General features: G+C 36.9%; 1 protein-coding gene across 1 annotated transcript in view; it reads right to left on the minus strand.

Annotated features, from left to right (window-relative positions):
- LOC109066497 overlaps positions 1–12,678 on the minus strand; it is a 107,541-nt gene that overhangs the window by 16,016 nt on the left and 78,847 nt on the right. Inside the window, exons 18-19 of the mRNA XM_042752059.1 lie at positions 12,329–12,492; positions 6,076–6,235 (exon numbers count right to left, since the gene is read on the minus strand). Coding sequence (XP_042607993.1) covers positions 6,076–6,235; positions 12,329–12,492 — 324 coding nt within the window. The remainder of the gene's footprint in view (positions 1–6,075; positions 6,236–12,328; positions 12,493–12,678) is intronic.

Consider the following 12,678-nt stretch of genomic DNA (forward strand, 5'->3'; position numbering starts at 1 on the left):
AACAGCGACTTGCATGAAGCACTAATGCCTGGAAGTGAAACTTTTTCGAGGTTTGTTTGGAGGGGAGAGAATCAGGGATATTTACATTCATATTAAAAAAGGTTTTGCATACACCAGTCTGCTCATAGATTTATTTGAGCATCAGCAAAGATACTGGCTAAAAACTCTAAAGACCGATCTAGTGATTCATATGGGTTTCAATTTACAGATCGGATCTTCAACAAAACAAAAGATCTCATAAAAAAATAACTATTTTACAAGGTGGTGTAATGGTGATGTTTAGTTAAGCATGCTATTTTATTCCTATCAGTCTGTTTCCTATGATTCATTTCAGTTTAGTTCTTGATTACCCGTTAGTTGCTAGTTGCTAATTAGTTTCATCTGTGTCTAATCTATTTACTTTTGTTTGTTTCCTGAATATATAGTTTTGTGTTTCTTGTTATTCTCCTGCATATTTGCATGACTTTGTACAACGTGTACAGAAAAGTATAGAAAAGTGTGATGTTTCAAAAAATTGTCAGCATTAAGGCCCACCCCTAACCCTGCTTCTAACAATAAGCATCAGTGGGGTGTAAGTAAATCATATAAAAACAAACAAATGAGAATTAGTGACCAATTCGCTAAAACTTAAAATAGTTACGAATTGTACGAGTGTGATGAATATTCTGCTCACAAATGTAAAAATGTACCTTCTTCACCTTAACACTTTGTTAAAGCAATAAGCACTCATGACTGTACATTACAGTGATTTTACTATAGCTACATGGTGTTTTTAGACACAAGTCTATAATAAAAAACCAAAAACAAATAATGGTTCTTCTGTATTGATTCCAGCTTGTTTTGGCACCCATCGCGTCGGGTGGTTCTTAGCCTCCACGTTGTGCATTAAAATCGTTTAATGCACAACTAGCCATGCATTATCCCATATATCTGCCTAATTCTAATTGACTGTTGTTTTAGCAATACACTACCTCTGTTTTCAGGCTCCGTTGCATGGGAGATACAATCAGTTGAAGTTGTTGCCTAAAAACAATTTCATTTTGTTTGGTCACAGACAAAAAAAAAAAAAAAAAAAAAAAAAAAAAAGATATTAAAAACCTGATATTCTCACAAATCCCTGTTGTGCTGCAACTTTAAACAATGTTCACTGACTTACTGACCATCCAAGTTGTTCCTTCTGTTTTACATTATGTGAGAGTGAGAGAGAGAGAGAGAGAGAGAGAGAGAGAGAGAGAGAGAGAGAGAGAGAGAGAGAGAGAGAGAGATATTACAAGATCTATATGAGTTTTAACATGTGGACTCAATTTCAAACTCCCAGCTGCAATTGTTTTGACAGCTGACCGCATGCAATATGTTCGGATAAAATTAAAAGAAACGTCCATCTCTGATAGAAATAACGTCCAGCCTGGTATGTGGAAAACAAGTGCTGTATAAAAACAATCATAGTGCTGCCATGTTTTCAGATCGTGTGAGTGAACTAACTCTTGCTCACTTGCTTAGATTCTGTTTTTACAGATTACCCATCCATTGTAGAATCCTGACTTAACCGTGACCATAAAAAAAGTGACCAAGCTGAAGATGTTGAATGAGATACGAGCTTTATAAACACACCAAAGCAATAAATTAGCCAAGAACAATCTGAGGGGCTTCCACGCAAATCCAGACTAGTGTCTCTCTCTTCCCAAACCATTGTGCGACTGCAACACTTTCACACATTGCTGCCCACCGAAAGCCGTTGACCTTTTCTGCATGGCAGGCGTGTCCCCTCTGCAGTCATGTCGTATTGAGCTCTGTTGTGTGGCTGTGCCGCTATAGCCTGGGGCCCTGCAGCCTCTGTGCACTGTCCACTAATAGCCTCCTGTAATTGAAGAAGCGGCTTTCAGAACTAATGCAAGCAAACAGGCCAGCGGAGTGGAGGGGGTAGGGCTGCAGGTGCCTTCCTGTGACCCTTCCTATATCAGGGCAGATTCTGGGAAGCTTCCCTCCTTTATTTCAGTGTTTATGTTCCTGTTTTGGGTGTTTTTCCAGGGCTTTTTCAGGCCCATTGTTGCCTGACAGTGTCTCCGGAGCTTGCCGGTCATGGCCCGCTAGTCAGCTTTTGTAGGTGTGAACTAAAGCTGATCATTTCGGGAAAAGCCATAAATTGTATGTGGAGCTACCAAAAAAAAAAAAAGAAAAAAAAAAAATAGTAAAACAAATGTTTCATTTTCATATTTAATAAAGCTATTAATGACAACTTTTTGGGTTTGATTCCCAGGAAAAGCAGGAATTTTGAATTGTGTCAGTGAAGCACTCAAAATAATCCTCAAAATTCATCTTATTATAATGAAGATCAATGTTTGAAATTTTAGTAAATGAATGTTATCAAATGTGTGGGTATTTAATAATACAGTGTTTTTTTTTTTTTTGTTTTTTTTTATATAGTCTCTTACGCTTAACATGGCTGCATTTATTTGTTTCTGCTTTATCATAAATACAGCACAATTTAACAGTTAAATTAAAATACAATGAAAATGTATTTTATTCCTTTAATGCAACGCAGCATAATTGCATTTTGGTAAAATACGTAATTACAAATAAATCACTCGTACTGAACACAAACATTTCAACAGTATAGCATAATGGTAGGGAGATAATTGTGAAAGGAATATTTGTTTTCCGACTCCTAAATATTGCATATAGGTGACAATATTTAATCATTTGAACAAAGGCAACTGTAGAGAGAGAAAGTTTGATGTCACAGAGTTGGACTAAAGCAACAGCATGAAAAGGTCCCACGTAACTCCGTCTTAATAATTACAGATGGAGAGAGAGAGAGAGAGAGAGATGAGTGGTGGGGGGCGCACAGGAAGAGAGCGGCAGTCTGCCCGTCATTAGATCTTCAATGTGTGTGTTCTCCTTCCTGCGACAGGTTGGGCCCCCTGTCAGTTGTTTTGCAAAGCACCTAGGGTGTTCCTTAAATTCAGCCCGTGGAAAGACATTACTGAGACATGTGGAGACAAATAGCACGACAGAGCGCAAATCTCGATGCGATTCAGTAGCGAAAACATCTCCAGGGCTATCAGCAGCCATTAGCGTAACGTTCTGGTGAATTACGGAGAAGATTACGGCGACGCCGGACTCCTCTGTCACTGTCACACAGCCGGTGACAAAACAGTTTGCGTTACCTGCTTAAGCACGGCAGACATTAGCACCTCCCTTCCAGGTACAGTAATCAAGAAGGTGACGGCACGCAATTAATGAGGTCCATCTGCAGCAGTGCCTATACATAATTAATGAGCTCATTATCCACACACTTTGACTTTAGGCCCCTTCGCTAGACATAGGCTACACACTATAGGAGTGCAGTTAGAACATAAACTCTATGTGGTTGTAATCACCATAATAGAAATGTTTCTCAGGAAAAGACCCACAACCTACAATGTAGCCAACCATACTGTATGTGCAAGTGTTTATTTTTATTCAGAGGCCTCTGAATGCTAGTATGACAATATGTTAATAATGTAATAATGCTGATCACATGGCCAAGAAGGAAATAAGCTGTAATAGGAAGTTAATTAAAGAGTAAAAAATCAGATTAGTTTTTATGATCGCCCCATGAACCATACAGATTTTGATAATGATAAAACCAGGCCACGTGAAAAATTATTTATTGTGGATTGTTTTATTGTTGTAGTGCTTGGAAAAAGAAACTTACATTAATGATGAATTACCCATAACTGTTTTAGTGTCAGAATGTTTTTTTTTTTTTTACTCTATAAAGAAAAATGTGCTTTATATAAGGAATCAAGTTACTTAAAATTAGCAAATTATTAGCTTTAATAAGCTAATATACTGTAGGACAGATGACAGATTACATGGAAACTGATTTAGGTAAAAATGTATTTTGAATGTTTATTTAGGTCAGTGTCGGAGTAAAACCCAAGTATATCTGCTAGTGACAAATTGTATTTTTTTATTTTATTTATTTATTTATTATTATTATTATTATTATTATTATTATTATTATTATTATTATTATTATTATTATTATTATTATTATTATTATTATTATTTGTTTATTTTTCGCCGTCCATTAATATGATGACATGGTCTGAAAAAAATAATAATAATAATAATTTAAAAAAAAATTAAAAAAAAATAAAAGTAGTATTCCATCTTAATTAATATGAGCTCATAAAATCTGCATGCATTGTACAAACATTAGAAAAAAGATATAGTCTAGCAGTTTTAAATAAAGTATAGCAGGACACTGCTGTCACTTTTTGATGTTTTAAATGCTATTGAATACTCGCAATGCATAAAACAAACTTTTTTCTTCTTTTTTATGATAAATTATATTTATTGTAATGATGATATTTCGTTGGTATTTGATGTGCTGAGGCCAAGGCAAAGTATGTCTCTGCGACATTGTAATATTCATTCGCAATGATCAGCACATGTACAGTATTGGCCACAGGCATTACACAAGCTGCTAAAACTTTTCTGTCTGTACCTGTAAATGTTTTCTATGCTCTCTCCACCCCCATTCTCTGCTAATGAAGGCCTCGTGGCCTCTTGTTATTAAAATCACGCCTCTTTCAGCGATATTAATTGGGTCCATAATAAGGAATGTGCTGGATTCATTATTTAATTGTGAGGGGACATTTGGAATACAGTTTCTGAAATCTATTTTTAATGAAAACTACTATATCCTGACCTAATCATATCAAGCATATTCTATCTAATTAAGGATGCAAAAAATCATTAGAGTTGCAAAATATTAGTTTCAGCACTGTCTGGCTGCTCCCTCCCCTCCAACATATATTTTTTCTACTGTGTTGATAAATAGTTAATGAGGGAAAAATGACAAAAATTTGCATGTAGGCAAATTAGTTTAATAGGGATATGTCTTTGCTGAGTTGGGAAAGTGACCCTTTTTGCATAGAGAAATTGCCACAATAATTATGAAATAATGGCCTAGCCCGTCTTATTTAAATGAAAAAATCGTCAGCCTGAATAATGTAAAAAATTGTGAAATGCAATAACCCTAAATTTTCATCATGCTGGCAAATGTGTTTAATGTGTTAGCATTTTATCAGTTCAATAACGGCAAATTAGGGCCAATATGAGAGAGGAGGTTATGACTGCAGTTCTGGGATGGAGACCGCTCTAGCAGGAAAAAGATTCTGCGAGTGTGTTGGCTAAACGATGCTGTTTTCTTAATTACAATCTAAACAACTGCATCCAATTAGCAGCACCTTCATTACTAATATTTCCACAGCTGTAGCAGTACTTTTTGAATCTAAAACATAAACAGGGTCATTGCAAAGGGCTGCAAAAATAACATGATTTGCAAAAGTCTACGATTTGAGCTAGGAATTGCAGAATTCCTTTTTAATGACTTGTTTGACAACCAATAACATTTCTTCATCAAGAGCACTAAAAGAGGAGTCGCCACCCAAGTTGTGAACTCAGTGTGTGCGTGTTGAGTGTGTGTCCTCATGCGTGCCACTGTTGATTGAGCAGTCTTTTTTCTTAATGAAATATTGCTGGAAATTGATTTCCGTGGATTAATCAAGCCAAATTCCTTTTTGGATAATTAGCCCCAACTAATTAGACTAGCTAAAAACCTCTGTGACAAATTTTTGGCATTCATAAATGTAACTAAAGAAAACAGAATGATTTGAAATAATAATGTTACATCCTTTGATTCCATTTTATGTTAATTATAATGCATATTAGAAAGCTCAGTGAACAGTTCAATGTGACAGTCCATTTCTGAAAACCATCACAAAGGCTTTCTGACTCACAAATGCTAGCGGGCATCTATGAGCCATCAAACAGACAGAAATCTTTTGCAGAGGCAATCTGATGGATTAGTATCAACTACCATTTTGCCCATCTCCTTTATTTCAAAAATTAATTTAATTAAGTTAATAAGATTTGAGTTGAGTTTTGCTTTGATTAATTTGTTTTTTGTGTGTGAATGCAGTGAATGCTGGATCGGCTTGATGCAAAAAGATATTCTCTCTCGACCAGTGTTCAGTGCTGGTTGTTACCACCATAAACAGGTAAGAACTTCCTCAGACTTACCTTGCGTCTCTCTCCATTGAAGCCTCTCCATTGCTCTGCCTTCTTTACAATGTAATTGAGCTCCTGGTTGGAAACCTCCATGTCATGTGGAACAAAGAATGCTCCCTCAGTGCTGTGGAGCCGCTGGTAGATATCTAATAGTCTCCCATCATTGTGAAGTTTTAAAAGAAGAAGAAGGTTAAGAAATGTTAAGCAGGATAATGAATTTATACTGTAGCACCAAGCTCAAAAAAAAAAAAAAAAAAAAAAAAAAAAACAGACAAAAATACACTATGTATTAAATCCTATTTGGTCATGTAACATGAAGGAACCAGTGGCATTCGGTGTTGGTGATGTTTATCTTGGTCTTCTGCTCCTAAAGGTGATTTTTTTTAAAACAAACACAAGTATGACTTATATTTGAGAGACCTTAATAATATGTTTCTCACATATTATTAGAATTTAGCAACTATTAAATGGTTTCAATGGCATGGAGGGCATGTAAAGATGACCTGATGATCAGCAAACTATTTCTTGGTTTGTCACAAAATTGCAGGATAGAGGTTCAGAGTTAAAATGTGTTTTATGCCACCTTGTCACATCCTGGTCATTTTGCTGTCAAGGCTGTTAACGTCTGACGAACAGCTCATCTGACCTTTCCAACAGAGTGAAATTCTGATGAGCTTCAGCTCGGCAGAAAAGCAGGCCTGACCCATCAATGTCAACCGGCAAAACAGAAGTGACTCTAGTCTAGGTTTGACACCTTTGTTAACTAATTCTGGAATTTTCTTTTCCCCTACATTCTACTCAAGTAAAAGCTGGAATGAACAGACGTTTTGGACCTCTATAATCTTAAGCTTCTGAATAATATCAAATAAAGCCTCCTCTCTCACTCATCACAGAGAAGGTGCATTGAATGTTGGATTCTAAAGGCAGTGTAGGAGGCTTGTTTGCTTGTGTTTTTGTGGGAAGGCTGTCTCTTCAGATCATACCTAGACCCTAATGTTCTTCAAAGAAGCTGAGCTTATAAAGGTATCTGAATCTATGTCTGGTGAGGAAGTTGTGAGTCATATGACCAGTACAGTGTGGTTATTGATACTGAGTCTTAAGCTGGCACCTTCTCAGACATCACTCATAGTCAGTGCACGAATCATCAGCGGGGGTGACAAAAAGATTGGGTTTTGTTAATATTGTATTTGTCTTGAACTTCGGCTGAGGAGAGGTTATTCTTGTTGATAAGGGTAATAAGCACTCCAGAAAATGAAACATCTACCATGAAAAGGATGAAAAGCAGTATGCCTTTGTGAAATGTAACGATGCATCGTTCTACCAAGGGAAAAAAAGAGCGTGATGATTGCTTTGCTATGGCATGTACACATGACTTTAGTATGCATGAATGACGACAACCCATTAATTTATGATCAAAGTGAAAAAAATATATATATATTGCCAGAGTACACATATTCTATTATATACTTAGTACATGTCTCAATGTGAATTAATATGTATTCAAAATCATATTTTTTATTGTATGTCAGGGATTTATAATAAACAATGTAGAATCATGATGAACTTTAGTATTTTTGAAATAAAGATTTAAATCAATAATTGGCTTAAGATGACTAAGGGCTCATCCACACAAAGCCAGAGCTTTTCCTATCCTATAAACATTGCATGCTGTATACAAACCCAACACAAAAACAAGAAAAGCTAGTAAATTTAGAAAAGCTAATAGGCTCAGAAGTTCTGCAGCACGAACACAAGCATGTAGTCCACCATTGTTGTTGTTGTTGTTGCTGTTACGTGACATAGCAATGTCTGACTAGGGTCGAGATGTGGGGTGATGACGTCATCATTTCACAAAATATACGGATTGGCTGTACACATGAAAAACATAAAGGTGTCGTTTTCATATTTATCCACTCTGAGACCCGGTTTCACAAAATAGCAGTTTCAGGATCCCGAAATGTGGCGTCTGGGCGAAACGCTGTTATGATACAAATTTTTATGTATACAGCTAACATAAAAATCTCCATGTGTATGGGCCTAAGACAAGCTTTTTTTTTTTCCTTGATTAGCTTTTCAAAGTAAAAGTCAGGCTAGTGGGGCAGTAGGAGTGGGGTCAGGTTATCATTGTGTTGGTGGCAGCCCTGGTTTGTTTCAAGGGGACGTGGACATCAGTGGAAGGTCACCAGGTCTTCTGAAATTAGACCAACTACTTTCAATGGAGCTAAAGCCTGCATAAAATATTAATACATTTCACTAAAATGCATTTATGCTAATTAGCTCTTTCATGTCATTGTTACATTGTACAGTATTTACATTCTGCCTACTATAAGCACTTTATATTTGTTTGAATTTGTTAACTGAATGCATTGTTCCTCTCGGCCACTCACTGAACCAACCTAGGGCTTGTGGGGCTATACCGACAAGTCTCAGAAGTCTCAGTTGTCCAAGAAGGTTTCAGTTATTTCCACTCACATCAATGGCTAGTTGGCCATTAGCTGTAGCTTTTGCAGGGTGCTCAAGAACAACTTTCTGGCCTAGCCATCTGCCACAATCAACACAGTTGGCTTCTTTGGATGGAAAAGTCACTAAAGGTGCCAGAAAGTTTATAAATCTTGCGTTAAACTTACAAAGTTAAAGTTGGCAAAACTGATGAGGAAGCAAATAGTCCAATGTATATTCACATTTCATTTCATGTTTACACTAATTTCAGGCTGAGGAAATTTAGAACACCATCTGCACTTGCTTTAGCAATCAGACTTTAGTATGTTTGTATGTTTTAGTAACATTATATTTATTGCTCATTATAACATGATATTCATTATATTATACCATCTCTTTCATAGAAGAGATTGTAACATAAAGGCTGAGCGTGATCTCTCTCACTGTGATTCAACATGTTCAATCAGCCAGAAATCTGATTTGAATGGAGGTCGGCTTGGTGTGTTATGTCTTAATATCATTCGTGTAATAATAACTGGAGGTTCTTCATTTGCTAACAGTGTGAATCTGGGATGGTCATAGGAGGCCCATGATGATGACGCCTTCTCCTCAGTTTCAGAACCAGAGATGTCTCCAACTTTGTCATTCCCTGAAAGGTTCTTCCAGTAAACGCTATCATCACTCTATAAGCATGTTCATTGCCTTGAAGAAAAAAAAAAAGGAAAAAAAAAGGCAGTTTGATGGCCTCAACCAGATAGACTCCTAAGGTCATGGTAGCTTGTGTGCTCTTTTGTAGTCTTTATGAGTATTGAAGGCTGTCCTAAACATCCACTGTGAATGCTCCATTGCCACTCTCAGGCCCAAATCTGGACCCTAAGTAAATTAAAGTGAGAAATGTCCATTGCTATTCATCAAACATTTCCAAATGTGCTGTCTGGACATAGCTTCAGGTGCACCTCATCATATGCTTTCAGTAGAACTCTGCAGACCTGCACTTAGCCCACCTACTCAAAACATCAGCCTGGGCCCAAGATGACAACACTGCGTCAAACAACCCAGAAGGAGGCTCATCCTAAGACACATTTCTTAGAATTTGTATGAGGGTGATTGTCTGTCAATTTGATCCTAATGGCACTGTACCATTATCAGAAAAGCCTGCTCATGCAGCAATAACAGTTGTAAGTACATTTCATGTGTACATTTCTATTATAACTTAAGACATCCAAATAAATCTTAATGACAAGGTGTACAAGCAGTCCAATAATGCCCAGAGAATGTGGGTTTGTCAGTTTTGTCTAGCCAACAGTTAAAGGACTTTTCCAATGTTATATAAATCTATGAATGAAAAACTAAGACATCCCATAAACCATCAGGTTTTAGTTTTTCAAGTGTTTTAGATACCGAACTATGAAGATGGAAACAGGACAGAACAATCATGCCATTAACCATTTAAAATTGTCTGTAACAAAATATTCCTGACAAAATTTCAACACAAAGAAATTTAAGGATCAGGAATCAAACAAAGAACCAGGAGAACTAGCACATTCTTGTATCTGCCTTTCAGTATCAATGAGACTGTGAGCCTGAATGCCTTTCAACTGACCAGATGTTGAAGACGAGATCGGTTCATTCACTGTTCGCTGCTTTGAAACAGACACTTTAGTTGTGCCACTATTCACCTCAAAATAACAAGTTCACCTGTGGTCCCACATCAGATGTCTGATTGTGTTTATATAATTTCTGACAAACGGAATAAAAAAAAGAAAAAAAAGAAAGCAAAACATGTTTCGCATGGAGTGAATCAGGGCTTGCTAAAATGTAATTAAAAACGGATAAAAGTTCATTCTATCTATACGTGTAGCCTCAGGCGTTATTTTAGAAATAGGTCAGGCACTGTGTCAGTGCTTCTCTCCACAGAGTGAATAGAAGCAGATAACCCATAAAAACGCACAAGCCTACTCACAATCAGACTGCTGGCCTACATTCACACAGCACAGCCACCCTTCAGCTTTAACCCATGTTAGACGCGCCAACCCTGCCATCCTAGAGCCGTGCACTGGCATGAGACATCACCCGCCTCTACGGCTGACACCTAATGTCGTCCATCCAGTGTGGGATAAAAGCCCAGCCATTGAGAAATAAGATGAAAGCTCTTTCTCTGAGACCATTCTACACTGATTAGTGAAAAATCAGGTTGTTACAGTTTTGAGTCCTTTGTTTAAATTCCAGTCCTTAAAGCTACAGTCTGTGTGATTAAAGACCTAAATATTCAAAAGAGAGATGGTACATGAAAAGAAATCCATAAACAGTCGATTCCATATCTATATCTGACACATGCATTTCTTGACTTCTTGGTCCAAATTTAGCCTTAAAATCAAAGGTTTTCCATTTTTGGTTAATACGATTTTGTGCATCATTCTCTTGCCCAGTAACATTCAATTTGAACAAAGAAAAAAAAAGTAAAACACATCACAATTTGGTTCCTGGTAATATAATCATAAACCCCAATGTTCATTACGTCTGTCATGCATATTAACAAACCCTGTGGTGATTTCAGCTCATCTTCATGTCATTTCTCTGATTATTTATTCTTTAATTTCATGAGAGTATTAAATCAAATTGCATTACATCAACACTTGGCTGTCAGATGACGGTAATGAGCAGAAAGCTCTTGATAGGGCCTGTTTATGATGCTTATGTGCTGGTGGACAGGACTTCATTGGCTGGATGTCCCTCAGGGGTTCCCTGTCCAAAAATACACTGCCATAATCTCGGACTCTGAATTGTGTGGACTGCAGTGTTGTGACACTTTTGACACTTCCACAAGGAAGGTCACACACATACTCTAAAGTTGACAGGAAAAATAACGGCAAAGAGAAAACTGCATTTTGGTTCTTATTGTGAAATTCCTTTTCTGAAGATAGACATCATTTATTGCTTGGATGCAAAAAAAATAAATAAATAAATCTTGTGCCAAAATAATTTCATCCTCTCATCTTACATCCCTCTTTTTTTTACCTTTTTTACATCTTTTCTCTCAACATCAGCATCTTTACCCTACCATATACAAATTCAGAACACTGCTGTTACCTAAATGTCAAGTCATTTACACTTATGACACAAGGTTTGTTGCTTTCTGTTAAATATAAATGTGTGGTATATATGTTGTATGTTAATATATCCCTCTGCTGACGTGCTTGGCTGCCCTGCAAGCAGCCTTCTGTTTTCTCTCTCCCTCTTGTACAATTAAAACTGGCAAATGAAGAATGTCTCGTCAAGGTCAGGTGAGTTCCCCTATAAAATAAATGCCCTGAATTACGTCTGTTCAGAGGAAAAGATCTTCTAGCGGCCACTTCTTGTGCTCATTTCATCAGGTGCTTTTTTCTCTCCCACTTAACTTTGCTTAGCTCATCCAGGATGACACTCCTAGAGAGAATTATATTCCTAAACCAAAATGTATCTAGAAATGATTTAGTGTTTAATGAAGTGTTTAATTTCCACTACTACAAGTACTGCACAATTCTGCAGTGTGATTCAGAGCTAGTTGTGTTCAGTTCAAGACTCTGAATTAAACTTTGACTTAGTTCAAGATTTAAAGTTCTTGAAAAATGTTCTAAAAATGCATTTGGTGTAAATGATTGGGAAAAATAGTTCCAGAACCAAAGGCTGCTGCAGAAGTGGCTGCTCGAAGTTAAGCAAAATGTAAAATGATTTGCAGTGGCATAAAGGCATGTTACAAATTACAGGTGAAACATTAGTACAACTCCAAATAAATTTGACATACTTTTGATTTTGTGTTTGTTAGATTGTTTTTAAATTTCTATACCTGAGGAAGTAAACATAAATGAAGGTGAAGGAGAGGATGCTGTGGACCCCGTACAAGAAGAGTGTGATGATGATGCCTGCTGTGCCCGACTGCTCAGTCCGAAAGAAATGCCAGTACAGCTTAGCAGCATCTGCTAACGGTTCCTCTGCACTGTAGGACAGACGCTGACCAAACAAAACACGTTTCACAAATTCACAACTTTCTCACCTACATAAAACATAAATATACAAACATAATTTGTAGAAATTTAAAAACTCTGCCATGTTCAGTTCGGCCCATTTCAGTCACAAATTCCGCAATAAATGCAACCAAAGGTAGTTTGTCCCATAATTTGTTCCATTTAAATGTAA

The sequence above is a fragment of the Cyprinus carpio genome, chromosome B24, assembly GCF_018340385.1.
Source record: "Cyprinus carpio isolate SPL01 chromosome B24, ASM1834038v1, whole genome shotgun sequence".
Classification (NCBI taxonomy): Eukaryota; Metazoa; Chordata; class Actinopteri; order Cypriniformes; family Cyprinidae; genus Cyprinus; species Cyprinus carpio.